Source organism: Bombus vancouverensis, chromosome 4 (assembly GCF_051014615.1).
Source record: "Bombus vancouverensis nearcticus chromosome 4, iyBomVanc1_principal, whole genome shotgun sequence".
NCBI classification, from domain to species: Eukaryota; Metazoa; Arthropoda; class Insecta; order Hymenoptera; family Apidae; genus Bombus; species Bombus vancouverensis.
The window spans coordinates 8004624-8030211 of record NC_134914.1 but is presented as its reverse complement, the minus strand read 5'-3'; the positions used below and the strand labels follow the sequence as shown (position 1 = coordinate 8030211).

The following is a 25588-nucleotide window of genomic DNA, read 5'->3' as shown; positions in this document are numbered from 1 at the left end:
CAATAATTGAAGATGCAAACATAATTTCCCCGCTATTTAAAAAGATATCTATCTTTTGATTCGAAAAGACGATCGTCAAGGCGTTTGTTTTGTATGTTGTTGTTGTAAGTTGTATGACGCCGTAATCCAGAATATTTCTACCCTTCCGTGGGCGCGTTTACTATCGATCGATCCGAACGCACGCGGCACTCGTTGCCACGAGTCGCAAAATCGTGTAAGCGGAGCGAGAGAGAGGGTGCAAAAACCCACCCCCCGCGCAACATGCTATAAGTACCGGACACGAACAGAGCGCGGGCTTATAGGTCCCGTTGCGGTCTTCCTCGTTCGTTCGTTCTCTTCGACGTTCTCTACCACGATCACGGACCATTACCGGTGATCTATGAATAGATCACGAGATCTTCGACTGCCATTTTGACTTCGCGTCAAACGTAGATCAATTGACGGGGGGACGTGGACAACACGTGGAACATTCGAGAGGAAGAGTGACAGGGAGAATGACAAGGTCGCCGGTGAATCGGGAATTTGGGCAAACGGAAGTTCGATCCTGTCAGTGGAATACTCGGGGCTGGGATCCATGCTGATCGTGATGCCGATTGGCGTCACCTGAAACCACATTCCACTATCGTCCACCAGGATGAAGAATAGCAAGTCGATGATGGATATCGAGGACATTTGTGGGTGTTCGAAACTACCCTCGATCATTCCTAAGAAGGAACTACCGCACTTGAAATCCACTTCCGGTAAGTTTGAAATTATTCGAGTACAGAACGGATTGTAGATTGAACTGTCCGAGATTGGAGAGATTGAACTGAGTCGAGTAACGTTTTATTGACTACGCGAACCATTTGATTTACTCACCTCTGTTATCGAAGTGGGTTTCGATTAGTTCTCCCGCCATTTATATCGAGGTCTAGAAAATTGAAAATTTCAAATTGAAAATTCAAATTTGAATGTAAAAGAAAGAAAATTTGAATTTGCACTAGTGATTTATATCTGAACTTGAATTAAAAAATGTGAACTTATCTTAAGAAATTTGTAATCTAATCTTTGTAATTCTAATCTTGCGTTAAATAGAATCTGAATTTAAATATCTAGTTAACGAAATAGCCGCAAACCTTTTAAAGATCTAAAGACCTTGTACTTTGCTGCTCGACTTTCGTAGAATTTCTAAAGTCTCGTCTTATCAGATCTCCCCAAAACTTTCGATAGATTCCACTCGTCACTTTGAATTCTTGACAGTTCTCTGGATCTTGATTTGTACGGATGGAGGATATTGATTGAACCGTTTCATCCGACTTCCACGAACTTTTCCTTCTCTATAACTTTCGTTTACCATTCTTCGAAGATTCTTCCTTTTCTGACACAAAATGTCTGTGATCCTGTTGAATTTAACGTGATTTCAGTGGAAGCACCATCGATGCTGACTTACGTTCCAGTTTTTCACATTGTGGTTCAGACACGTCTCACAGGGATTTAGTATCACATTGACGTGGTCATCAGGTTTTGGAACAAATTTGCAAATACTTTTACATTAAATTCTTTACCTACCTCATTTCTGAAGAATAACCTGTTAATGGGATCATTTCAGATATGTATTACTACTTTTTGAATAGCTCGAATTCGACTTAATGAGTATTAATTTATCTTTATTAGCTTTCTTTCACGACTGACAAGTTAAATCAGATATTTCGATTTGATACCAATATTTTTCCAAAATTTCAATTTCACGAATATTTCACATCTTTGAAACGCCGAAAAGAAATTCACGACGTCATGGAAAAATTACAACAAAGAGACGGTCGATATTAACGCGTGCTCTGGAGAAGAAAACTCGGACGATCGATAAAACCCATAACAAAGCCAGCTATACACCTTAGGACCTTGAATGAATACTAATTTCAATGATTACGTATAATATAGTAACATCATCACGAAATCCAAATTTTTCTAAATTTACAGTCTTCAGCCAGGATAATTTTCAGAATTCAAATTTTATTCGATCTTTATTTTCACAGATTTAAGAATCTCTAAAAATTTTGTGTGTTCAGACTCATTCCTCCTCCTTTTCTTAAGCTTTCCAGGAAAGCTCCTTACTTTCGTTGAATTGTTTTTCTGTTATACTATTACTTCTATCGTAAAAGCGATCTTTTTCATGTACTTTCCAAGAATTTTATATTTAACTTTTATCGTATGTACAATCTTAAATTTGAGTTGCTTCATAAAAAGTTTATTAAAAATCTTCATGGATTCCAGGCGATGCCTTCTAGTATCGAATTCATAGTTGCTTCCGTTTTATAATTTCGATGGAGCAAATGGTTTCCGTCTACACCTTACGGCCATCCTGATTGAAAGCAGTTTCACATCCCTGGTCCGGAGCCTGTGTATTTCTCTAGTGTGGGACAAAATAAACGTCAATAAAATCACGATTTGCACGATCGGTGGGTTACGTTGAACATCTGTTCACGATAAAACAGTTAATCGACTCAGAAGTATCTCGCGTAAAATATTCTAAATAACCCTAGTATTTCACCTTGATAAAAATCCAATGGAAAAATATAATCTAAAACTTTTATAAATATCTATCTAAAGAACCTAAGAAAATCATGGAATTTCAATTCCCCTGATCATAAGATAATTTTTCAACAAAGATCAACTAATACTTTAAAATAATTAACCGAAAATAACATAAACAAGAGACTAACGTTCCATCAAAATGTAGTAGAAGAAAAATTACTAATAAATTTAAAAATTTTCAAATATTTCAAAAATCCAAGAGACCAAAAACGTGTTTTTCGGTTACAACAAAATTCCTCCATTCATCGTAAAGTTATTTCGAAGTCAACTCTTTGTTTAAGATACATCGAACAAAAAATAACGTAAAAAGGAGAAAAGGGTGAATAATCGCGACAAATTGTACAAAAAAGTTATCCAAAATGAGACACGAGCCAAGTGATGGTCGATTTTTTTCATTACGTCCATGAAGAATGATTTCCTTCCTCCGGAGACCAGCTGGTTCGTTTCTGGATCCTTCGTCAACGTGCTCGGATTCTGGCGGGCAGTTACCCGGTGGTATTTTCCTTTTCATCGTACGCTCCTCTCTTTCTCGTATTCCCTCGCTTTGATTTGTCTACAAAAATAAGAATAGCTTTCCTCTCCTTTTGATGCGCTCCTTCCCCGACGAAATTTTGGAAACGTCAGTTTCAATCGTTCTTCAGCGACGACAACACGCATCGCGACAATCTTCGTAGACTATACAATTCACGTTCTGTTTTTAAAGTCTTTTCTCACAGAGTATGTAGTTCAAACGACTAGATCATGTAAATAATAAAGTGTGATTCTTCTTGAGTGGAAACCTATGGATATGTGAAATTCAATTAGATTTGAAATTTGCTTTGATAGTTTAAAAACTTCGTAACGTAACCAGCTGAACCATTCTGATGGTATCAATCGTCAAAATCTTAAAAGAAAATCAAGTTGTGAGGTTCGTTATTGTGCGAAATCTTCAGAGTTGTGTATGTGTGAATATGTGAAATAACTTTGACAAATGAAATGGGACACAATGAAACAAAGATCATTCAAGCCTTTCACAAAACTTTTAAAAGGTCACGTCATAAGCAAGAACCATTTTCCTCAATTACGACAGCGAACAACTAACACTAACGAGATCTTACTAAAAGAGAGGCCAATTCTTCTCAATCATAATAGAAAGCAACTAAAACTTGAACGAAACTTTTAATCAAACCATGGACTATCCTACATTCAACAATCTTCGGTCCGAATGAATAACCTGTTTACCTTCTTGCACCTTGCAACGCAACCGCACGTTTCAACAGTTTCAATCTATTACCGACATCCGTCATTTTAAAAGAAAAAGAAAAAAGAGAATTCCTCGAGAATCAATCAGCCACGACGAATGCCACAAATAACTATTTAAAAACTACCAGCTCCATATGCTTGTACTATTTGATTTGAAAAAAAAGCACTTTAAAGCATCAGCCGTTAAAGATGTTTCCATCGCAAAAGAAAGAACACTTTCTGTGATGTAGTCAGGATGCCCTTAAAGAGCGTCACGAATTTCCTGAGCCCGAAGGGAGCAGTGCGGCGCGGCGCGAACGTTCTTCTAACTTCGTTGTGTTCCATCACTTCCACGGGGTGTCGCTTTTAGTCTCGTGGCAGGGGCCTGGGGCCCCAAGCAGGTGTAACACGGAGTTTCCATTCACCGTGACGTGTTGCCGCGGAACGGACCAGTGTGCACGCTTCCTACGTCTTCGAAGAAAATTCTCTTGTTTGCTCTGCCTTGACAAACACTGGCTTGGCTACCGAAAGGAACGTGGCTTCCCGAAAGATCAACGATCGCGTGAGAATGCGTGTTACAAGCGATTGTTGATAGTGAGATGGATAGTTCGGTGATAATTGAGTTATGGTAATTGAAACTGTCCCACGCTCTAACAACGTTGTGATAGGATTCAGTAGATACAGACTCCTAAAGAAGAGATTTCTTGTTTCGTTTGATAGTGCAAGAATGTGAGAATAATCGTACTTACTTATGGTGTCTGGCGTTTAGTGACGTCAATGAGACGTGACGTTAGATGTGACGATGAGAATGTAAAATGTGAAACGGAGAAGAAAGTGAAAATATGATTTGTTGATGTATTAAAGATTTCTTATATAAGAGTTTACATCGTCGTGTAAGAAGAAACGTCAAAATGGTTTTCTTCGGAAGAAAGGAGAAGATAGAAGATCGCCGGCTGTTAGCCAGCATCGATGCTGTGAATGGCACCAAACTCTATCAAATAGAAAATGGTAAAGCTGCGATGTTAGTTTAGATTTGTTTGATTCTACATTGAAAAAATGCCATTGAAAATTTTTCTAATATAACGTTCAGAAGAAATATTTTCTTCTCGTTCTCCATCAGAATTCCGCGAACAAACTTCTCGTATCTAAATATTATTCCTCCACGTTTATGTGCTTCGCTTTGGTTTTTAACAAATTTGAATGCCCTTTTGCAACTTCGTCGTTTCTTCCTTTTAATTGAAATTAATTAAAATTACCAAGGAGTTCAATAATCTAAAATAGAGAAGGTTCGAAAAAATTGACGCAATTCTAAGTGTATTTAAATACCCTTCTTAATTCTTCTGCATTTCTGTTTCATGCACAAACTCGGTCAGAACAAGCGAGCGGAATATTTTCTGATCCAATATTGACGTTAGACAATCTCAAATAAAAAAATATGGTAAAAAATTACACTAAATTTGGCACGATCATATTTTTCTTCAAATAGAAGATATAATTTTCTTTATATTGTCTCGTATTAAAGTTAAAGATTTGCAGTTGCTTGTATAACGCATCGTCAAACCAGCGTTTCGTTTCGCCTGTATACACACGGACAGACTGGTTTAAGAACTTTTTCCTTCGGCTGTAAACCAGGCGAGAAATAGGTCGAGGCGTTCCGGAAAGACGATACGCGATCGTCATAGTATGGCTCTATGCACTCGTGGTTCGATAGCTTCGTGTAACTACACGCATTTATCATGCAAACCTCCCGTCGTCGACATCGCTTATCATCGTACATTCAAGTGGCCAATCACTATTTATCAGAACCACTCGAACCTGGAGAACGCCTCGTCTGGTCTTCGATAATTAAACGTCATAAATTATAAAGATACAACTGGTTCGACAAACTGCCCTTTATGATAAATGTGTTCTAAGGGATGTAAGATAATTGCAAATGAGATAATTTTAGAAAATTTTGTGACTTAACTTTGTAAGAGAATATGTTTGCGAAAATAAGAGATATTTTTAGTAAAACATCTTGTGTCGTTGCTTTTATTAAAACAAATCAAAACTTTAATATATCATCTATAAAAAATTGAGATTCCAAGGCGTTTTTCAGGAGGAGACGCCACATTCAAATACTTTACGAACGATTTGTAATGTTTGATTTAAACTCGTTTTTCGCTATTAATATTGACAATTAAACAAGAGAACGATCTTTTTGTATTCTTTGTTTGAAATAGTAAAAAGGCTTTATCTCATTCATAATTACGCTAAACGTCGTTTCGTGTTGAAAATTGTTCGACGAAGTAAGGTCGAACGAGAGTGAAAAGGTAGGTCGAAGTATGATTATGACTCTAATTAGTCCTGGCACTTGTGAATGGATTCAATGTTAATTGGCACCAGCTGGAAACCATTGTTAGCAGTAAGATGATTCTTTGGTCCTTAAGCTTGCTTCAAATTTCTTTCGAATCCGAACATAATATGTTTGAGTCTAGATTGTACAAACTAGATTGACGAACATCATACTTGAAACTGAGATTCGGTTAATTATCAGTCTTTGATTAATTAGATTCTGAAATCTGGAAAAATAAGTTCAGCAGTAACTCTATCACAAATAAGTCGTATGTAATGAAAAGTCTGGTATTCATTCACATTCATAAAGGAAGTACTTGCTAAAATCTTGACAAAAACTTAAATTTTTAATATAAAATACATAACCCTTAAGTTTATATTCTGAAAACTAATACCCAACATTATTTCATTACTATTTTGATCTTGATTAAATTATGAATCTTGCAAAAACATATTTTCCCAAGTTGTTAAATTTATTATTTATTTTCTTTCTATTATTTATTTTTATTCTACTGGCATGTGAACTGCATATACGAAATAATATACACGCGCTAGTGAGCATATGAATCAGAACATTTTGTTTTCATAACTCATGTAAAATATGTATGTGCTGTTTATTTCTAAATTAATACTATTATACCGTGGAATGAAATATTCGCAAAATTACAATGTTTGCTCAAATAATACGTAGCGTTTTAGAGGAAAATGTACCTGATATGTATAAACGGGAAATAATTTCGGTTATACTAATTCAAATTCACATTTTTATAAAAATAATATAACTCAATATTATATAAATATTATAACCACTATAGAGGTACTATATACTACAGTACTATAGTACTTAAAACATTTTAGCATATTATATGCATTTTGCACATTTTTGTATACTTCAACTTTCCATAAATGCATAAATATTCGCGGTCTAAAGGTAACCATTTAAAAATTTTACCTCTGAATGGTTTACCGTGAATAATACTTCCTTTCGCATCAACACTTACTCGACTTCCCGCTTTTCGATTTTTCCACCGAAGTGTCTCATGCTTTAGCTCCAGCCACCTGTGGCTGCCCCAATATTGATCCATGGAATGGCCACACCCGGCATCCCCTCGCGTCGCTCTTTTGCACCCTCGACGCTCGTGCCGGTAGTGTCGTTGCCCTTCGCGCACGTCCACGTAGCACGGTGTTATGGAAAAGTGTCTGGTCACTGTTCCAGCCGCCTTCATGCACGTACGCGACAACCTGGAGGAGCTGGGCAAGGTGGCTGACGACACGGATCTGCTGTTCCTCAAAGGCCTCCTGGATAGCCCTGTGGTCACGTCTCTAGTGAAGGTGAGTAAACGCGTGTCTTCATGCTAGTGATCTTTTCTGTCTCCTGTATTACATCATTGTCCTCCCATTTTGTATCCAGTTACGATGATAAACTTTCGTAATACGAAGAATTCAAGAATGTAGAAATCTTCTCCATTTATTTTGTGTTATTACAATAACGTATATTAGAAAATAAATTCTAAACAAGTTGGTTTAAATCTCGTTAATAAATAAAAATATGAGGTTAGTTTGTCTGGGTGTGATGCAAGTGGACATTTCCTACGTCGAAAGGATACAATTTTCAAGCAATATTCCATTGAAAATAATTAAAATTAAAGATGTTGTTTCGAAATATCTAATATTATAGGGAAGCATGACCGCGATATCTTCTCTTTTACAACTGTGAACTGAACTGACAGTTTGTTATAATTGTTTCCTGTTATCAATCATTGTTTATTCGCACTACCGGCTAATTTGCAGTTCACTAGAATAGAACGAAGAAGTTTAGTTTTGTTACAACAGGATGAAGATTGTGTTTTCTCATTCGTAGTAAATGATGAGCGCAACTATTACAGCCTCGTAATCGATAGCTTATTTGTTAGATTGTCAATTGCCACTTGCTTGAGTATAGAATTTTTTCAGCATATATCGAATCGGGTTAATTGCAACCATTATTCGAGCGTGTGTGTATTATTTTTGGCACCGGCGAAATAAACAATAGCGTGCGTCGTTGGATCATGCGCGCTGAGGGCAGATGGTTTCGAGACACATGCACGTGCCACGTGTTTACTACGCTCGATTTTACGAGAAAGAGACCGTCATTTACGAGAGAGTGCCTCGTCCGCCGTGAAATCCCCGTACGAATGCAACGCCGTGAAATGGAAAACGTAACGCAGCCAGCCGCAAGTCCCCTTAGCGAGGTCGGTAAAAATCTTCGAATGTCGTTGAACTCGTTCCTTCCACGCTCGATACTCGTTTGGGATCGGTTTCTTAGCTCGTTCGTAAAAATAGGAAAGATATACTTACTCGTGGGCTGGCTGGCTTGTTTAGTCTGCTACTATCCTGTCTTTTATTGATCGATTACCGAGCTTTGTTTAACTTGTTTAACATTTGGAATTCTGTAAAGCTGAATACTTAACCTTTGGGTACGTTTATTCATTTCTATGCCTTCTCAAAGCTTTTCTTCTCGATTTTTCATTTATTTGGGCTTTTAGTGTTTCCCTTAATCTTCTTAATAAAAGTGTTATTTTTTTCATCTCTTGGAAATTATGAATAAAGAAGTATCGGAACATTTAGTTTCATACAAAATATAATAATTAATCTAAATTATTAAGGGAACAATTAATCGGTTGGAAATCTATATTCGTATAAGATTGTGATCCAATATATCTGTTGTGAACGGAAGTATATATGTTTTGTATATGTCTTGTATATACTTTTTCTTTAATTTAAATCATAAATATTCCCTTGACGGAGAAAATCGTTTTACAAATAGTTAACCTGAAAACCCACTTGCCGCGTATGTATTCAATAGCGTACACTCCTTTTCTCAGAAAAATGAGAAATAATGATCGTTTTCTAACTTTAAATAAATTCGTTCCTGAAGAGGTTAATATTTTTACGTACTTTTTTGCTGTTTAGTAAAAACGTCATCTATGTCATTTTCACGGTACATAAATACGCTTCGTTGACCGTGTCGCCGCTCGTTTTCGTTTCCATAGTTTCATTACAGCTTCACCATCAAAACTGTAATAAATGAACGCCTTTTCACTTGCCTATTTCTCTCAACTTTTGATTTCAGCTTTCTGTTCCATTGCGATGTATAGTATTCTTATATTACGAAAGCTTCCTGTCAGTGAACAAAACACTTTCCACGACTGTATTCTATTCTTCAAAATACTATTCGTTCTCACATCCAACACTCAGCGCTATTATACAAATTTTTATTTCCCATCGTTGACATTCAATCCATTCATTCAACTTGTAATGGCCACTTTCTGTTTTGTAAAACAAGAAATTCAGACGCTGAAAACCTTTCGCTATAATTTATGAATGTTACGCCAGACATTCTCAAACAATCTCATCTAACAACGGCTACCTGAATTCAAAGCAATAAATCGACTATGAACTCGATATACCACACGAAGACACATAAATCTTCTAAGACTTAATTCGCACGTTTTTAGCCATCGAAACTAGTGTCGCTACGATTGAAAATATTCGGACTAGGCTGTGCACGTGATATTGGTTAGAAAATGATCTGGTAACATCGAATATAGTTTTGTCACCTCGTATTTCGATATTCAACACGACCAGTACGTTTTTGGGAATTACGATCTGTAGTAAATCGTTACAAAAATTTGCACAGAATGAATCATTCTAGAAATACATATAACACAGTTAATTTCTATAAAAATTCGCAACAAACTATTTGTTCTAATCATTCTCAGTCTCTTTGATTACAATACATTAATTTCAATTGCTACATTCCTCAATAATTAAAACTAGATTTTTAAAACATAAATAGTGTTTTTAATTCTTATACGATTTTTCAATTCTTCTCTTGCAAAGATGAGCCAACATTTCCACTAACCGAGCAATTCCTACGAAATTTAAGAGACGCTAACCGCAAAGATCCTGTAGCGCAGGAATGCGCGACGCTGGAACTCGAAAACGTTGAAACACTCGGTCCGACCAATGAAATTTTCGAAACAAGTCTTGTACGCGGCTTCTTTTTACACACCGCTTGCACTATGGCTGCGTGAAACAGCCGCATTATTTTGGTCGTGACATACATTTCCCGTCGAACCATGGAACAACTTGGGCTCTTCAAGTGAAAATATTACTATCCGCCGATTGGTGTAAATTCAGCAGTGTGACGTGACTACGTACGTCACCTCTTCTCTGATCCATTACGTAACAACTATGATACGTCTGCGTATATTTCTCATCATTTGTATAATGCATTAACGACATTTAATGTTCCGTAAAATATATTTTTTCACATTCCGTAGATATCTTAGGTCTCTACTAAGTTATACAACTATTTGTTGAATCAAATCTGTTTTCAATAAAACAATTCAATAAAAAGTTTGATGGAATTTTAGTTACTTTGTCAATGATTCACTGTATCTACGGAGAGTTAAGAAACGTTCAATAATTCAGTGTTCTATACAGAGGAAGAAGTGCAGTTGGAAGACTCGAGCATCTTTTTATTGGAAGTGGTCCAACAAGTCGAACATTTTCTTGAAATTCTTAGAATTATAAAAAAGAAGAACTTTGACTTTAGGTCTCTAAAAATATTCCAAAATGATGGCGTAAAAGATCTTTGAAGTTTAGCGTATCTGTAAAGTCTCAAAGTTGGTTGCTGGCTCGTGACCCAAAACCGTTCGAATTATCTTGTTCCCGATCAACTGCACGCATCCGTGGCTTTCCTGCGAAACGTTAGTGCCCATCCACACGTATATATGTATACAACTTACCGCACCTGCTGGGCCCACATTCCATCCTGTTCTTCGGGATCAGCAGGTAGAAGTCTGGTCTGGTGTCGAAAAGTCGTTAAGAAGCCGGTGTTCGTTTCCGGCTCGGTTCAAGACAACAATAGCAAACGTTGACAGATGCGATATGGCGTTACTGGTTTCGTCGAAAACCGTGAAAACCGGTCACCAAACAACCTTGGTAAATTTGGTGGCTAATGTGGAACTGTTGGAAGAAAGGATCTAAGAGAGGTGTGAGAAGTTTGATTTTCTCGTGGTATCTCTCCTCCAGGTATTTTTATTTTCGTATATTCTAAAATTGCTAGTTTATCTTGGGAATGTCTTAATGACTCAGCTGAACGTGGTTAGGTTTAATTAGGCCGAGAAGTCGCCTGAGTAATAGGAAAATTTCCATTAATAGAGTTACGTCGTGCTCGAGGAGTAGGTGCAAAACAGAAACTGAGTAAATCTTGTCAATCTTTATGAATTTGATAAAACTCGAGATACAAGATTACTCTGATATTCACTATAAAATGGTATTATAAAGAAATCAAAGTCACCAATTTGAGTGAAAAAAAAAGAAAGATTCAGGAATCTATATAATAAAATCGGACACTTCGTATATTACGATATTCCACTAATAACAAACAGAACTTTCGATCTTTCTTTCCATCTCATCTCTCTTGTCTAACATTTCTAAATTTTATAGCTTTTACGCAGATAAACCTATAAATTCTAGCAGAAAAGAATCCTAACTGAAAAGTAACATCACAGTTTACGGATAGAAGAAGGTCTCATTAATCTTCCACCCCTGTACCAACTACTCTAACCTTTGTATTACTAATGACAAACTCCACTTCCGTTCTTTTTCCTCCGTCTCATTCATCCCGGTCTCGAACGTGCACCTTACAAAGCCATCCCGTGGACAGTCCACCGAAAAGCGGAAACCGCGAGGGTCCTCCTTGGGAACAAAGGCGTTTCCTGCGAAGGGAAGAAGCGAGCGAGACAAACCGTGAATCAAGCGGTCGCGCGCCAGCGGCGCCGGAAACCACTGGCGAACCATGCTTCGTGAATAATCCGAGTATGTTAATTGACAAATCGTTGCCGCGGCTTCTCTGATATCCGGCGTAATTGACCGCGACCTCGGAGGTCCTGGCCAATTGGCCCAGGCTCGAACTTTAGCGACCGAGTCATCGCTTATGACCGCTCTCGCAGAAATCGCGAGGCAGTGTCACGTCGCGTGCGCTCGTGTACACACACGGATTACGATGTAATTTCAACCGGCTTTGTAATCGCGCGAAGGGACGAGCGGAGAACACGCGTATGCGACATTGACGCACGTGTAAGTGACAGGAACGTAACTGGCAAAGTTAGGCGCCATGCGGTTTTAGTTTGATGTCGTTTTAGTACAATTTGAGAGGATGGAAATCTGGAATACAATTTTGTTGGTATATTTTTGGAACAATGGTTGTGACATGTATATGTATTTCCGTCGGGAATGCTGGGAAAAACCTCCCATCACCATAGTCAAGATTTTAATGTTTAAGCCATAAAAATAACGAAAACAACTTTTAATGTTCCAACCTGGCGTTACGACGATAGGTTAGGGTTTAAGGTGACATAACGGGTCACCAGACGTAGCCACGGTCACGGGAGGGCCGCGTACCTGACAGAGGTACGGAATGATTTTATGACTCTCCTTAAAAACAAGGATCGACCCGAGAAGCGGGGACAGGAGTATATAAGGGTAGGTTCATCTGGATTCAGGGAGTTTCTAGTTAGTTAGTCGTTGAGCGAATTGCTGAGTAAGTCACGCTGATACTGGTCATCCCGTGGACCGTGGATTCGTTATCGAACCTGAATTCGTTGTCACCATCATCTCGGACATCCTATTGCCGTTACTCATAGCCTCTTGTAGTGCCCACATTCGCACTGATAAACACTAACCACATCTGCGCCGGTAAAGTAAGTAAAGATTCATAGAACGCCCCAAAGTGCCAACCTGACTGCGACATGTATATACAATGAAAGAAAAGTTAGAAACTTTTCGAAAAAAGCATTCGTAACGCAAAATGATGAATTTAATGAATCGATTATAAAATATATTACAATTATTTGACATTAATTTTGTTATGAAACGATATAAGGCATATGTTTCTTATGTAAACTTTCGGAGCTACATTTTGCCCTTCCAATAATCAAAGATTAAAGATTAGTTAAAAAGCTTTAAAGATTTTAAGATTAAAAGAATATTTAATAAAGATACCGGAAAGAAGAATTACTTCAAAAGTGAAACTTTCTTAATTATTCAATACACCGAGACTCGCTAATGTTGCCATAGCAATAGTTGTCTTTAACATTAGAGTCATACGATCCCGTTGTATCGAATAACGGATTATTGAGTATCTCGAGAAGGGTCTACCTGTGTCGCAAGATCGACAAACCGATCGGTGTCGATGACTGCCAGCGTTTCTTTTTTGCCACGACATTATATTCATCGACCCGACTGCAATCGAATTGCATAATTCTTCAAATCAACGATACGTACATACGTCATAAATTCCTATCATTGACAAAAGCAGACTCGGACATTTCGTAGCTATGAAAATATGTCCAAGGACAAGAATGAAACGAAAGTTAGGAGTTTGTGTGTATGTGTACTTTCACGCAGGAATAATGTACGCAATTGGAATGCTCGAGTAGTAAGAGGAATACCCCTCTACCTCTTCTAGATAGAGTAGCTAGGATATTTAACATTCCTCGCAACGAGGCACGTTCTCGTTTACACGTTGGCACTCCGTTTAAACATCGCCGCTTTCCCGTGTCGAAAGAAACGTTGGAAGTTCCGACAATGATACTAGCTAGATAATAATATTATCGTGTAACCAGCTAGTGCAACATGACCTACTTAGTTTAATCCTAAAATCCTCGATTTTTAACTCTATACACGTAATTAGTGAGATTACTGTTAATCGTAAGCTCGTCGAATTTAAGAGAGTACCCTTTAACTTTAGATCTGATAGAGTTAATTCAATCAATAAATGGACTTTGTTTATTCATTCGTTTGATATATTATAAAAGGTGACAATTGGTAATTAACCCCATGTCATTGCATTGAAATTTTATTATAAGACTACCAATAAATACCTACTACCTAAAATATCAAAATAACAGTATACATGCCTACTACCTATCAAAATTCTAATTTCCCCACGAACTTTTGCACGACAATTGGTATTGTTAATTGACCTCGTTTCGCTGTAATCCTTAATCATGTTGTAACAATTTTAGATCAAACCCATCTTACATATATTCAGTAATTAAAAAAAAGAGTAAGAAGATTCTAAGACCTGTACGAGATATATCTAAAACTACGTTTTGTGGACTTCTCAATTTTGCTACCCACGTAATCGATTTTCAATTCTCAACAAACAAGTGGCTCACTTTCACAGACTAATTTATGCGGCACAAGCAGAACCTATAAATAACAGTAAATTCCAAGATAAATAAAAAGCAATATTTCCAACATCGCTTTCCTCTTTTCCCCCAGTTGACGAATGTAGCTGCTTCTGAACGGCTGCCAAAATCACAATTACCCAAATAAGCTTCTAAATGGAAAACTACCATCGATTTTCAAAATCTCGAATCATCCATTTATGGAAAATCTAGTAGAATGGGGTCTAAAGCACGCACGTAGACGGCCCTGCATCGAACGTAGCGGAGTGTTGCATACCATCCGAAGAAGGGCCCCCACCTGTTTCAGGCTGGCCGCCTGACGAAGGTGGGGGCGAAAGAAACGTCAGTAGGCGCGGCAGTTTTCTGACGCCGCTTACCTAAGTAACACACACGGTGTGCGTGTTGTCCAAGTCGCGTTTATCCCTTGTGGAAACCCCTCGCCAGGTTCTCCCGTGGCCGTTTACCCCGTCGGTTGTCGCCGCGTGAGTGCACCCTCACGGCACTGGCCGATCGATACGGCGAACTACAGTTCCAGGACGGCGGCCAGCTCGTTCTCCAGAGTACTGCGTCCTACCTGACGGAGACAGGCGACCTCTGCCTCGGCGTTTCTCCAGGCTTCCAGTGTAAGTTAGGATTCCTGCGAAGAAATCTTTGAGGAGGCTCGTTTCGTCATTTTGGTGGGACGGTGGTGAGCTTGGGGTAGAAATGTGGATAGATGAAAAAGGTGGATGAGTGGAAGACTGTTGCTGCTACGACGACACGTGAGATCGGGAGAAAGCGCGATTCGTTGACCGTTGGCCCCTCTTGGCGTCTGTGGCCCGTGGATTTTGAGGTAGAGAGTAGCTCGATCTTGAGAGAGTACTATGATCTGTATTTTCATACATTAGACGTGTTTCGTTTATCAATTGTTAATATTATTCGTGTCAGTTTTTGAACAAAGGCAATTTAAAGATAACGGTGGAGATTTTAGTGGATTGATGATTCTGTTTTGGGGAAGGTATTATTCTACTTCCTGTGTAATTTCTAAAAGAAGAGGAGGAGAGAGGTGCTGTTGTCCATCCATATTTTGAACCATTCGTTGTGCTTTGCTTCATTTTTTGGAGAAACGGAACTTGGTGGAATCGTTCGACGATTCTGTTAAGGAAAGGCCGCACAATTTCTTGAGGTGAGCGAAAAAACAAAATTTGGAGAAGTCTTCTAATTCTCTTAAAGAAAGATATTCCACTTGTTGTGTAATTTCTTGGAAATAGATAAGGTAGAATTTCAAATTGCTTTCTGAAGAAGAGTCACTCCATTCTTTGTTTTGTTTTTGTAGCAGTAAGTGAACGTCGATTAACATTTTTCTTTCAAGTCATTCGAACTGCAGTATCGTTTAGAATTACGACATCTACTGTACAAATGTGTGATTTATTTGATTTTCGTTTGAAAAATTTCAAAACGAGAGATAACATAAAGGAAGTAAGAAGGACACGGAATTGTCACACATAAATTAGTTATTGATATGTGTAATGAGCGAGTTGCTGTTTGTTCTTGAAGCGCAATAATCCTGTGTTTGTTTCGTGAGAGGTTTTTCAGGGACGTCACGGAAGAACAGAAGAATTCATTATAGGCTGCAACGTTCGTTGAACACCAGCTGTTCTACCGTCGTTTTCATTATAAATACGGTATAATTCGTGCCCACGACAATGACAATCTTGCGACATATGGAGAAATACCACGATTCTTCGTTCCACGTAACGTGGCATTTTAATTTTATTTGCTACTCACTAATTGTTAGTTACTTCTTTTCCTTCGGTTGTCTCTCCAAATTATATAAAAATAACTACGTTTCATTTTTAATTTTCACGAGCTTATGAGCAAATATAAGTCTGTTATAAAGGTTGCAAGAATACAATTCAGTCGAAAAAGACCAAGAAAATGAAAAAGTTAATTTTTATTACTTGACATATCTTTTCATGTGGAAAAGATACAACTGATCTGATAAATAATAATTTTTTCAAAACGTAGCAAGGTTGATTTTCTAAAAACAGTATTTGAATTCTCGAAAATAGTGTTGGAGTCGCTTATCCAAATACGAAGTTAACGTTTGTGTGCGAATTAGTAATTCGTAAGGGAATCGAACTTTCTAGCACGCGTTAATGAAAGCAATCCCTCACATTTCAACGTGCACACACGGTTCTCGATAAATCACACACTGTTTTCTTAGGTTTCAACCAAAATACAACTTCGACCGTGTTCTTTGATGTCTCTCGCGTCGTGAGTTGATTTATTGTTGCGTGTACATACAAGTCGCGTGGGCAGAGAGGCCTAAATCGAAGATTCATTACTTCCTTTCGATGCTCCTTTTCCAAAATGTACGATATTTTACATACGGAAATTTATGCCATGTCGCAATTCGTATAATCGAACAAAATCGTTGAATCGACATCGTGCATCTGCGATGCACATGTATCGACGCGAATGATTCGACGATGAATCATACTGACGGTGAGGAACATCGACTTCGACGGCTTCGTGAAACAATTTCCATAGAAGAACGATTCGCGTTAGTCTTTCACACGAGAGGAGAATTTTTCATCTGATCTTGTTCGATTAATCCAAATATGCTCGATCGTTTTGATAATTTCTCTCGAAATATCACTTCGCATTTATTTAGCGTTCAAATTAAAGATAACAATAAATTTTTTGTACTAATATTAAGTGGTTGTCGAAAAATAGCTATTTGTCTCAAAGAATTAATTTGGCTAATTTTGACTGACATCTGAATTTTTCGTAATATTTTTAAACACAATTCCACTTTCCCTTTATTATAGTTGAGAATTTGCATGATATATCTCTTTTGATTCCATTAGTTGGAATATAATTTTTTCTCTCTATCTGTTTTTTAAAGAAATTATTCTAAGAGGTGCATGATTATTCGTTGCTCGGCATTTTCCGTCGTAGCGTTCAGGTATCAAGTATTCTCGAAGGTGGCTCTGAAACACTGTGAATGACCTACTTTCGTAATTACTCTTTCATTGTTGTAACGCTGCATTGGCTGGTTCAATGTGGAGTACACTAGCCTTACGTGGTTCGACGCTAATCCAATCAAACCTCGTTGACACAGGGTCATCGTTGCGCAATGATAATTTCACGCTCTTAGGTGATAAATCAGCAAAAAATGCTTGCGATTTTAATCAATCAAAAAATAAATTGAATCTAATACATTACTGTCTTCTATGAAATTTTCACATTTACGAAAAGAATTTGTTCGATAAATATATAGAAAACATTGAAACACCTTTGATATCACGCGTAACATTGTTGATTCAAGTGTAGAGTAAAAACCTTCGTTTCTCTCGGCTTGTACGAGGGGACCAAGAGTAACCAAGGTTCCTCGTACGGTGAATTTGATGCGGAAACCCGTTTCGACTTTCACAACTGACGACGACTAAGCCGTTCACTGTTTGTGGCTTTGGCCATACGCTACCACGTAGCCCAGAAAGGAGTTCGAGGAGCGCTCGATGCCCTCGATGGGCTCCAGGGACTTATTATTTCGTCGATGATGATCGATTCATTCTGTAAACCTCTGCGCAACAATACGTTAGCTTCGTATCATTGCAGTAATTTTATTTTAACATAGTTCAATCATCGATAATCAAATTCCTATGCTATCACTATATCTATAAAAGCATAATTTTCAAATTTTCGAAAATAATTGCTCGATCAAATAACTAAACTTAATAACTAAATTTACCAGGTAAGCTAAAACATCCCAAAGAAAAATATCTAAAGAAAGGAATCTAATCTTGACCGAGAGATCCTAAAAGTTGCCGGTCGAGTTAGTAGGACGAACGAGGACGACTTGAACAAAAACCAGTTCCCATGGAAACCTGACAGACATCGTGGCGTGACTGTTGCAGGTCCAGGAGCGTCTGGAGGATCCTCCACTTCACGTGGAACCGGTATGCTCGTCCATTTGTGACATCGTTGACGAGGTGTGTCACGCGCTCCGCTCCTCCAGGGACGAGAACGCGCGCGAACTCGTACGATTATTAAGAGGATCTCATCTAAAAGCCCTTCTAGAGACGCACGACGCGGTCGTCGAACGAAAGGAAGCGCCATCGAAGCCGGAACCATCACAACTGACGATGCCTACCAACGAGAGGACGGAAGCTGTCAGGATGGTTGGACTTAGGAGGCAACCTAACGAACCTCTGGTAAAAATTCTTTCATGATAGAATTCTTGAATTCTAGAATTAATGAAAGAACACAGTGTCCCAGTGATCATTATGCAATCGGAAAGGACTGACGAAAATAAATTTTAAAATTTTCACATGAAATCTTTGTTGGTCGTACTATAACGACTGGATCACTCTGTGTAATGTTTGTGGCTTTACAATTAACAAAAAAGATTAATTGAAATACAATTAACGGAAGATATGAACAGATAGATATGAACGTTTGACGCTGTTCCAAATAATCAAATAATTTTTATAGCTCAAAGTCTCAGAAATATATCTTTGAATATTTGGAAATCTTTGTAAAGATTTCAAGAGTTCAGGGTGTTAAAGGATGTTTAGCTTCTGTGTTTGACGGTTTGTTTCGTTGGTGAAGAAAGCGGCTGACGAGAAGGCACGTCGAGCAATCAACAAAGAAATATAATCGTTCGCGCCGACTTTCTCGTTCGTGGCTCTAGTTTTAGAGGTTTACCATTCCGTCACGTGAGAGAATTCCCATTCTGAATCGGATTTAACACGCTCGAACGAAGAAAAGACGGAAATGCCACTCGCAGTTCATAAATAATTCGGAAACGTTTATTATCCGCGCGATGCTGATTCGAGGCCACGTGGCCTCTTCGATGAATCTGGCACGTTGTTCCAAGCTTTATACCAAGCGAAGAAAACATTTTAACAGAAACATAATACATTATTCTTCCTTATGCTGCTCTTAACCTTCTGCATCCAAAAAATTTTTTTAATAAAATTGCAGCAGCACCGATACACGTTTATAATAAAGTTCTTGGAAGCTAAGGCTTCTCTTTCGCAAAGAGACAAATGACACATTAGCGATACGATCTTTATATTATCGTGAAGTCGATTCCACGTGTTAAAAACCAGCCAAAACATCCTTGAGACCCGGTGAATTCTCTGTATGCTAAACCACAGTCTATTTCAACATTCGCTATTTTCTCTCATTGTCAGCAAAAGGTATTCTCGACAAACAAGTGCACAAAGCCATGATCTTGCATGATGGCCTTCCATCAATGTTCGTTTACACTTTTACGCTAAAATGGAAACAGTAGGTCTTCTCAAATAAGCAACATCGCAAGAATGTAACAACAAAAATGGAACGGACATAGAGAATCGTCGATTGTTCTCTAAATGTACTAAATAGCAAACCTGGTTGCATTCAACGGGAACAGACAAGTTTATTTTCACTGGTACGTTTTTGTACAGGGTCTGACGGTGCAGGTCGACGAATCCGGAAATTTGATCATCGCCAGGATCTTAGGCGGAAGCACTGCTGCCCGCCAGGGACTCCTGAGAACCGGCGAGGTAATCCTCGAAGTGAACGGGAAGGAAGTTCACAACCCTGAGGAGCTTCAGGAAGCCATTCACGAGGCGAAAGAGAATTTGTCGCTGAAACTTGCACCTGGAATCGCTTCTGATGGCAATCGACCCGTAAAATCTACGGTAAGTGAAGATAATTTAACTTTTGATTTGGTTAAAGTTGGCTAATTTTAAATTCCTTTATCTTAATTCGTATGGTATAAATCTAAATTGAATTTACACCACGAATAAGGTGGGAATTTAAAAGGAAAGTAAAAATAAAATTCTTGAAAGGCCACCTTCTTGAAAAGAAGATTGCTTCTATTAAAAGCATGAAAGTATAGAGGTACGAAAATATGTTTAATCGACCTCTTAGGATCTTTACGATTCAATTTAATGGCGTCTATATGAGACACGTGGTTACAATTTCCACCTTCCGACAAGAGGTTTCTTTAACGCGATTGGATTTAGACTATAAAATTTTACTATTTCACTGATAGAATTTGTCCAAAAGACTGAACAGAATATGCTGTCAAAATTGTGTTCTAAATATAAAAATCATTACTGGAAACACAAATTGTAATAACTCTTTATATCTAGCGGTAGCTCTGTATTTCGTGTATAAATAAATGATAATGTGGATCGAGAATGGGAAACTCAATCCCTCGAAGAACACTTGCGAATAGCTCGCACATTGTTTATATATCCTGTAATATCAATTTTTTCAAAAACGTGAAAGGTTTTAGGAATGGAAACAGATAAGAATTATGTGAAGGAAAACATCGGAGCTTAAAAACCTTATGTTTTGAAGACAAGAATAAAACATAGGTGGATAAAAAGTATGAATGGATGAAATTCTAAAGAACTACATACTATTATTACTAGAAAAAACAATCATCTACGTACAGATATGTTAATTTTTCAAATTATATGTTAAATCGAAGGAATTTAGTAAAAGCTAAGAAAATAATTTATGTTATAATAATAAATATGTTGCAAATATTCAAGAATAGATCGACAGCGAAAACATATATTTAATCCTCAAATCAAATGAGAAAATTTATAATTAAAGAAGAATTAGTCAGTGTATTGAATTTTAAAACTGTTCTCCTATTAAAGAAAAGAGAAGATAGAACTCATCGTTAAATTGAGAATATTTAAACAAATTTATATTTTTATAAAAAGAACCGAGAAAGTAAAATCTGGGCAGGCATTTGTTTCACCTACTAAATATTTTAACGAGCGCTATACTTTCATTAATTTTATGCGTTTTTGTACATTATAACGCATTCTATGCATTTTTGCATCTTCAAATTTCCCATAAATACATAAAAATCCGCAGTCCTCCTACCACGTTTTTCTTCTGAAATCTCGAATTTGTTTTCACATTATAGTGTTACATGAGAGCGCTGTTCGACTACGATCCATCGGAAGACACCCTGTTACCGTGCGTAGAGATTGGACTTCCATTCCAGAAAGGTGACGTACTACAAATTGTAGACCAAGCAGACCCAAATTGGTGGCAAGCTCGGCGAGTTGAGGGCGAGGGTCTAGGTCCGCCTGGTCTAATTCCGTCGCTGGAACTGGAAGAACGAAGAAAAGCATTCGTGCCACCGGAAGCGGATTTTGTACACAAAATTAGCATCTGTGGGACTAAGATCTCTAAAAAGAAGAAGAGGAAGATGTATCAATCGAAGTCCAACGGTGAATTTGACAGTGCGGAACTGTTATTGTACGAAGAAGTGGCCAGGATGCCGCCATTTAGACGTAAGACCTTGGCCTTAGTAGGTCCAAGAGGAGTTGGTCGCAGGACGCTGAAGAATAGGCTGATAAATAGCGACCCTGAGAAGTTCGGCACCATTGTTCCGTGTAAGTGTCATAATTTTTGTGTGTCGTGAGATCTTGACGAGAATAACAAACAAAATTGATGGGAAAATACCATTCTCTTCTACTGTTAACAGTTACAAATTAGGATTATAATATTGTGATTCATAGAAGTCATATGTTTATAGATACCTCACGACCACCCAGAGTACTCGAGGAAGATGGCAAGAGTTATTGGTTTACCGACCGCGACTGCATGGAAACAGATATTAGAGAGCATCGATACCTTGAGTATGGAGAACACGGTGGGCATTTGTATGGTACAAAGTTGGATTCCGTGAGGGAGTTAATCAGAGCTGGCAAAATGTGTGTTCTGGACTGTAGTCCAGCTGCTCTGAAAATACTTCACAACAGCACGGAATTTATGCCCTATGTCATCTTCATAGCGGCGCCAGGAATGGAACAATTGAAATGGTTATATGATTTGGCGAGGTCGACTGGAACGAGCAGTCGGAACTTGACGGTAATTACGCTGCTATTATATATCACTGCCCTTTCTATTTTTCTCTATATGAAAATTACATTTTTCTATCTCCGTTACGGCCAATAATAACGCTGAGAATGAAAGTGTTCTATGAATTGAAGTTTCTACTGAATGTTTAAAATTGCTTTGATCATTGGTATCATTTTTAATTATTGAAACTACTGGTTAATGTTACTCAAGTTTTGTTAATCGAGTTTTACAACTACTCGTTAAAATGACTTTTTTATCAAGTAAATACATTTCCACGGATACAATATATTTAAAAATTTACAGAATGATTTAAGTATTTATTATTTTTTGAAAACATGTTCGAATTTCGCGTACGAGAAATAAGAAATCCATTTGAAATGGAACGATTCGATGCGCGAAATTTGTATAAAGAAGAAACATATATCGACGGCACAGGCCGCGTTTCAAATAAACATAGCCATCAAATATTTTACGATGCAACCTTCCGAATCTCTGCCTGCCAGTCTACCGTCGTCGTGTAAATGCGTGTAATTTGCCTATTATAAATGTATTGCATGCACTTTTGTTCGATTACAATGACTCAATGATTGGTTTCTCTTCCACGAAATTCTTCTTCCATAAAATTCCAAATACCAACTACTCTTTATACTCCATTTAGATTGATATTGAATATTTTCACATATTACCCGTTGTATAACTTCCTTCTCTCGATTGACGTAGCGTTCTTTATTTAATCTTTCGTATGTATTTGATGTTGGCTTTGCTAGTTTGACCGCCAGAGTTCCATCAGGTACAGCTCGAGAAGAGCCAGGACGTTGGAATCTCTTGCTTCCTTGTACGAGGTTTGTATTTGCATGCATATTCATTGTATTTTTCTTTCCTTTTATCGTAATGTGATTGCTTGTAGATGTGTAGTATTATTGTTTGAAATGTACCACTATACAGAATCACGTAACATTCAAAGAAAAATTGTAATTTATATAATATCTAAATGCAGTTTATTGACAATGCATTAATTTTAAAATGTAGTTTATTAATGACATTAGGTCGCTGCATAGAGTTTGTCCGCCTCTTCGATCATATAAATAAGTTACCAATGTTGTGGTAGATATAACATTACTACCTAAATCAATACAAACTGTGCTTCTGAAACTCACAGAAAATAGGAAAAAATATGTTCATTAATCACATAGTAATCAGACATTCAGAATGTTCCCATAATGACAAATCCAGTATCAAAATTCTCATTTTTTTCAGACATTACAATACATAACAAATGTAATAAAATATATCCTTCTTTTAATTTATTTATTAATTTATAAATGGAATTTATAGAAGATCCACTCTGCTGGATAGGACTTATGTAGCGACTTAATGCAAAACAAAGAATAAATATATTCAAGGCAAAGTATAAAAGCTACAATCTTTCTAACATTCAATTTTCCGATTGGAAAGAATCACCATCAACAAACACACTTGAACTAAATGCAATCAAAACTTAATCTTTCTCAAACTTTACAACGTGCAGCTAAATTATAGTTTGTTTTTCACTAACTAGGAGGACGATCTGAAAGCAACGTTGGAAGAATCCGCGGCCTTACAGCGTGCCTACGAGAAATATATCGACCTGGTGATCGTGAACGAGGACTTCGACAATACATTTAGACAGGTGATCGCCGCGTTAGACGCCTTAGCCACCGAACACCAATGGGTTCCGGTGAACTGGATTTATTAAACACCATTCAGGCTACCTGAGGGAACAAGTAGTTTCAGAACAGATGATCCAATTCCGGTCTACAGTATCGTGCAAAATAACAAATTATTGCATTATTTTCTGTGGAACACGCGATGGCGTCTTTAATATACCCATGCTTGGCAAACTTGATGTCGAGTGCATCGTTAGTATATTTATAGCATCGTATCGTCGTGCAATGGAACAATTTTATGGTTGTAATATGTGTATACAGAGTTCTAGTGTGTTGTGTATATTGTCTCCATCAAATGTATAAATACTTTTAAGCGAAATGACGCACTCGAATCGGGTAAAGAAGAAACGGGACGTGAGTTTCTTCCATCGAGCGGGGAGTCTCCGAAACGAAAGCAACAAATTTCGAACACGCGCATTCTTCTTTTACTTATGATTAGAAAAATACTCGAGGCTATGAAGGCCAAGAAGAGATAGTATCTCGCTTTACGATGCTACGTTTCCAGCAAGTACAGTCGTGTAGCATTTACGTTACTTTGTTTTAGGTTTATGAAACGATCCGTTCGCCTCCTAAATTTCGCTCGTTAATAACATATATTCGTTAGAAATCTACAAAAGTACCGTTAAAAGATATAAGAAAATAATAAGAAAATTAGAAAAGAAGCATATGAATTTTGATTTCAATGATAGTAGTTAAACAGTTTTAATTATTTTAATATTTTTAATATCTTAATGATCCAATATCTGATGATATCCTCTGTGAGTCTCTAAATTGTCTTTTCACGCTAACTAAAGTAACGTTACAAAAAGAATTCTCGCATACATTCCCCTTTATCACCCAGAACAACTAAACAGAAACGGATCGCGATTAAAGTAGGTATACGTTATAGACCGCCGTCCAATTATTTTTAGGATACGCCTAGTTTTAATTTCCCTTGAACTACGAGTCTGCATATGTATGTATGTTTATTTACCATTTGTCATACAATGTACTTTCGTTTCTTTTATAGAGATATCTATTATATATACATTATATATTTCATGAATCCTGTTTATACCGCTCGTGCACTTTGAACATATTCCTGGCATAGAGTGCCTTAATAGCACAGCCTTACCGGGCTTGCAGCGAAGACCTACTATGTCGAGACGATATATTCTCTTATACTCGAGAGTTTTGCGAAAGCCACGTCTAATAACACATTTTTTCTAATGCTCTGACACGCATGCACATGGAAATTACGACCGTTGCAGATCGCTATATATGCGTTTGATCGGAAGCTCCCGATCGTGCCATGTGATATACGGAAAAATAAAGTTTATCGAGCGTTTGTTACGAATTTGAATTACTAATACCTTTCTATCATTTTCATTATCCTTATTTCTCACAATTTCTTCTTGTTACCCACACTCAGAACATACTCATAGGGTCATGTATCTCTTGTCCATCTTCTACTCTGAAAATTACAAAATGAAAGACTTAATTTAGAAATTATTATAAACAGGTTGTTTTATGTTTCATAATGAATGAATTTCATATTTCAATCTGAATAACTGAAGTAAAAATTAGAGCTGAAATTATATTTTATTACAAATACAATCAACTATTTAACAAATATGTACCTCTGATCTATAACCATAAATA

General features: G+C 37.4%; 1 protein-coding gene across 5 annotated transcripts; it reads left to right on the top strand.

The window, feature by feature from the left end:
• The first annotated feature begins 326 nt into the window (after window positions 1-326).
• Window positions 327-25274, top strand: vari (MAGUK p55 subfamily member vari). Of its 5 annotated transcripts, none has more exons than XM_033334012.2 (8): window positions 327-740; window positions 7346-7461; window positions 18275-18571; window positions 19811-20047; window positions 21298-21772; window positions 21916-22250; window positions 23009-23083; window positions 23800-25274. In XM_033334012.2, the coding sequence occupies exons 1-8, from the start codon at window positions 635-637 to the stop codon at window positions 23974-23976; spliced, it is 1818 nt and encodes a 605-aa protein (XP_033189903.2). In that variant the 5' UTR covers window positions 327-634; the 3' UTR covers window positions 23977-25274. The 5 variants fall into 5 exon arrangements, with proteins under 5 accessions (XP_033189903.2, XP_033189904.2, XP_076473849.1 ...); XM_033334013.2 differs by lacking the exon at window positions 327-740 and adding an exon at window positions 4210-4803; XM_076617734.1 differs by lacking the exon at window positions 327-740 and adding an exon at window positions 4706-4816.
• The last annotated feature ends 314 nt before the right edge of the window (window positions 25275-25588 follow it).

Bases quoted from the DNA above. Each gene is read 5' to 3' on its own strand.
- vari (XM_033334012.2), top strand. From the start codon at position 635: ATGAAGAATAGCAAGTCGATGATGGATATCGAGGACATTTGTGGGTGT. The intron at 741-7,345 runs GTAAGTTTGAAA...TCACTGTTCCAG, and splicing joins GCACTTGAAATCCACTTCCG to CCGCCTTCATGCACGTACGC. The intron at 7,462-18,274 runs GTGAGTAAACGC...TGACTGTTGCAG, and splicing joins TGGTCACGTCTCTAGTGAAG to GTCCAGGAGCGTCTGGAGGA.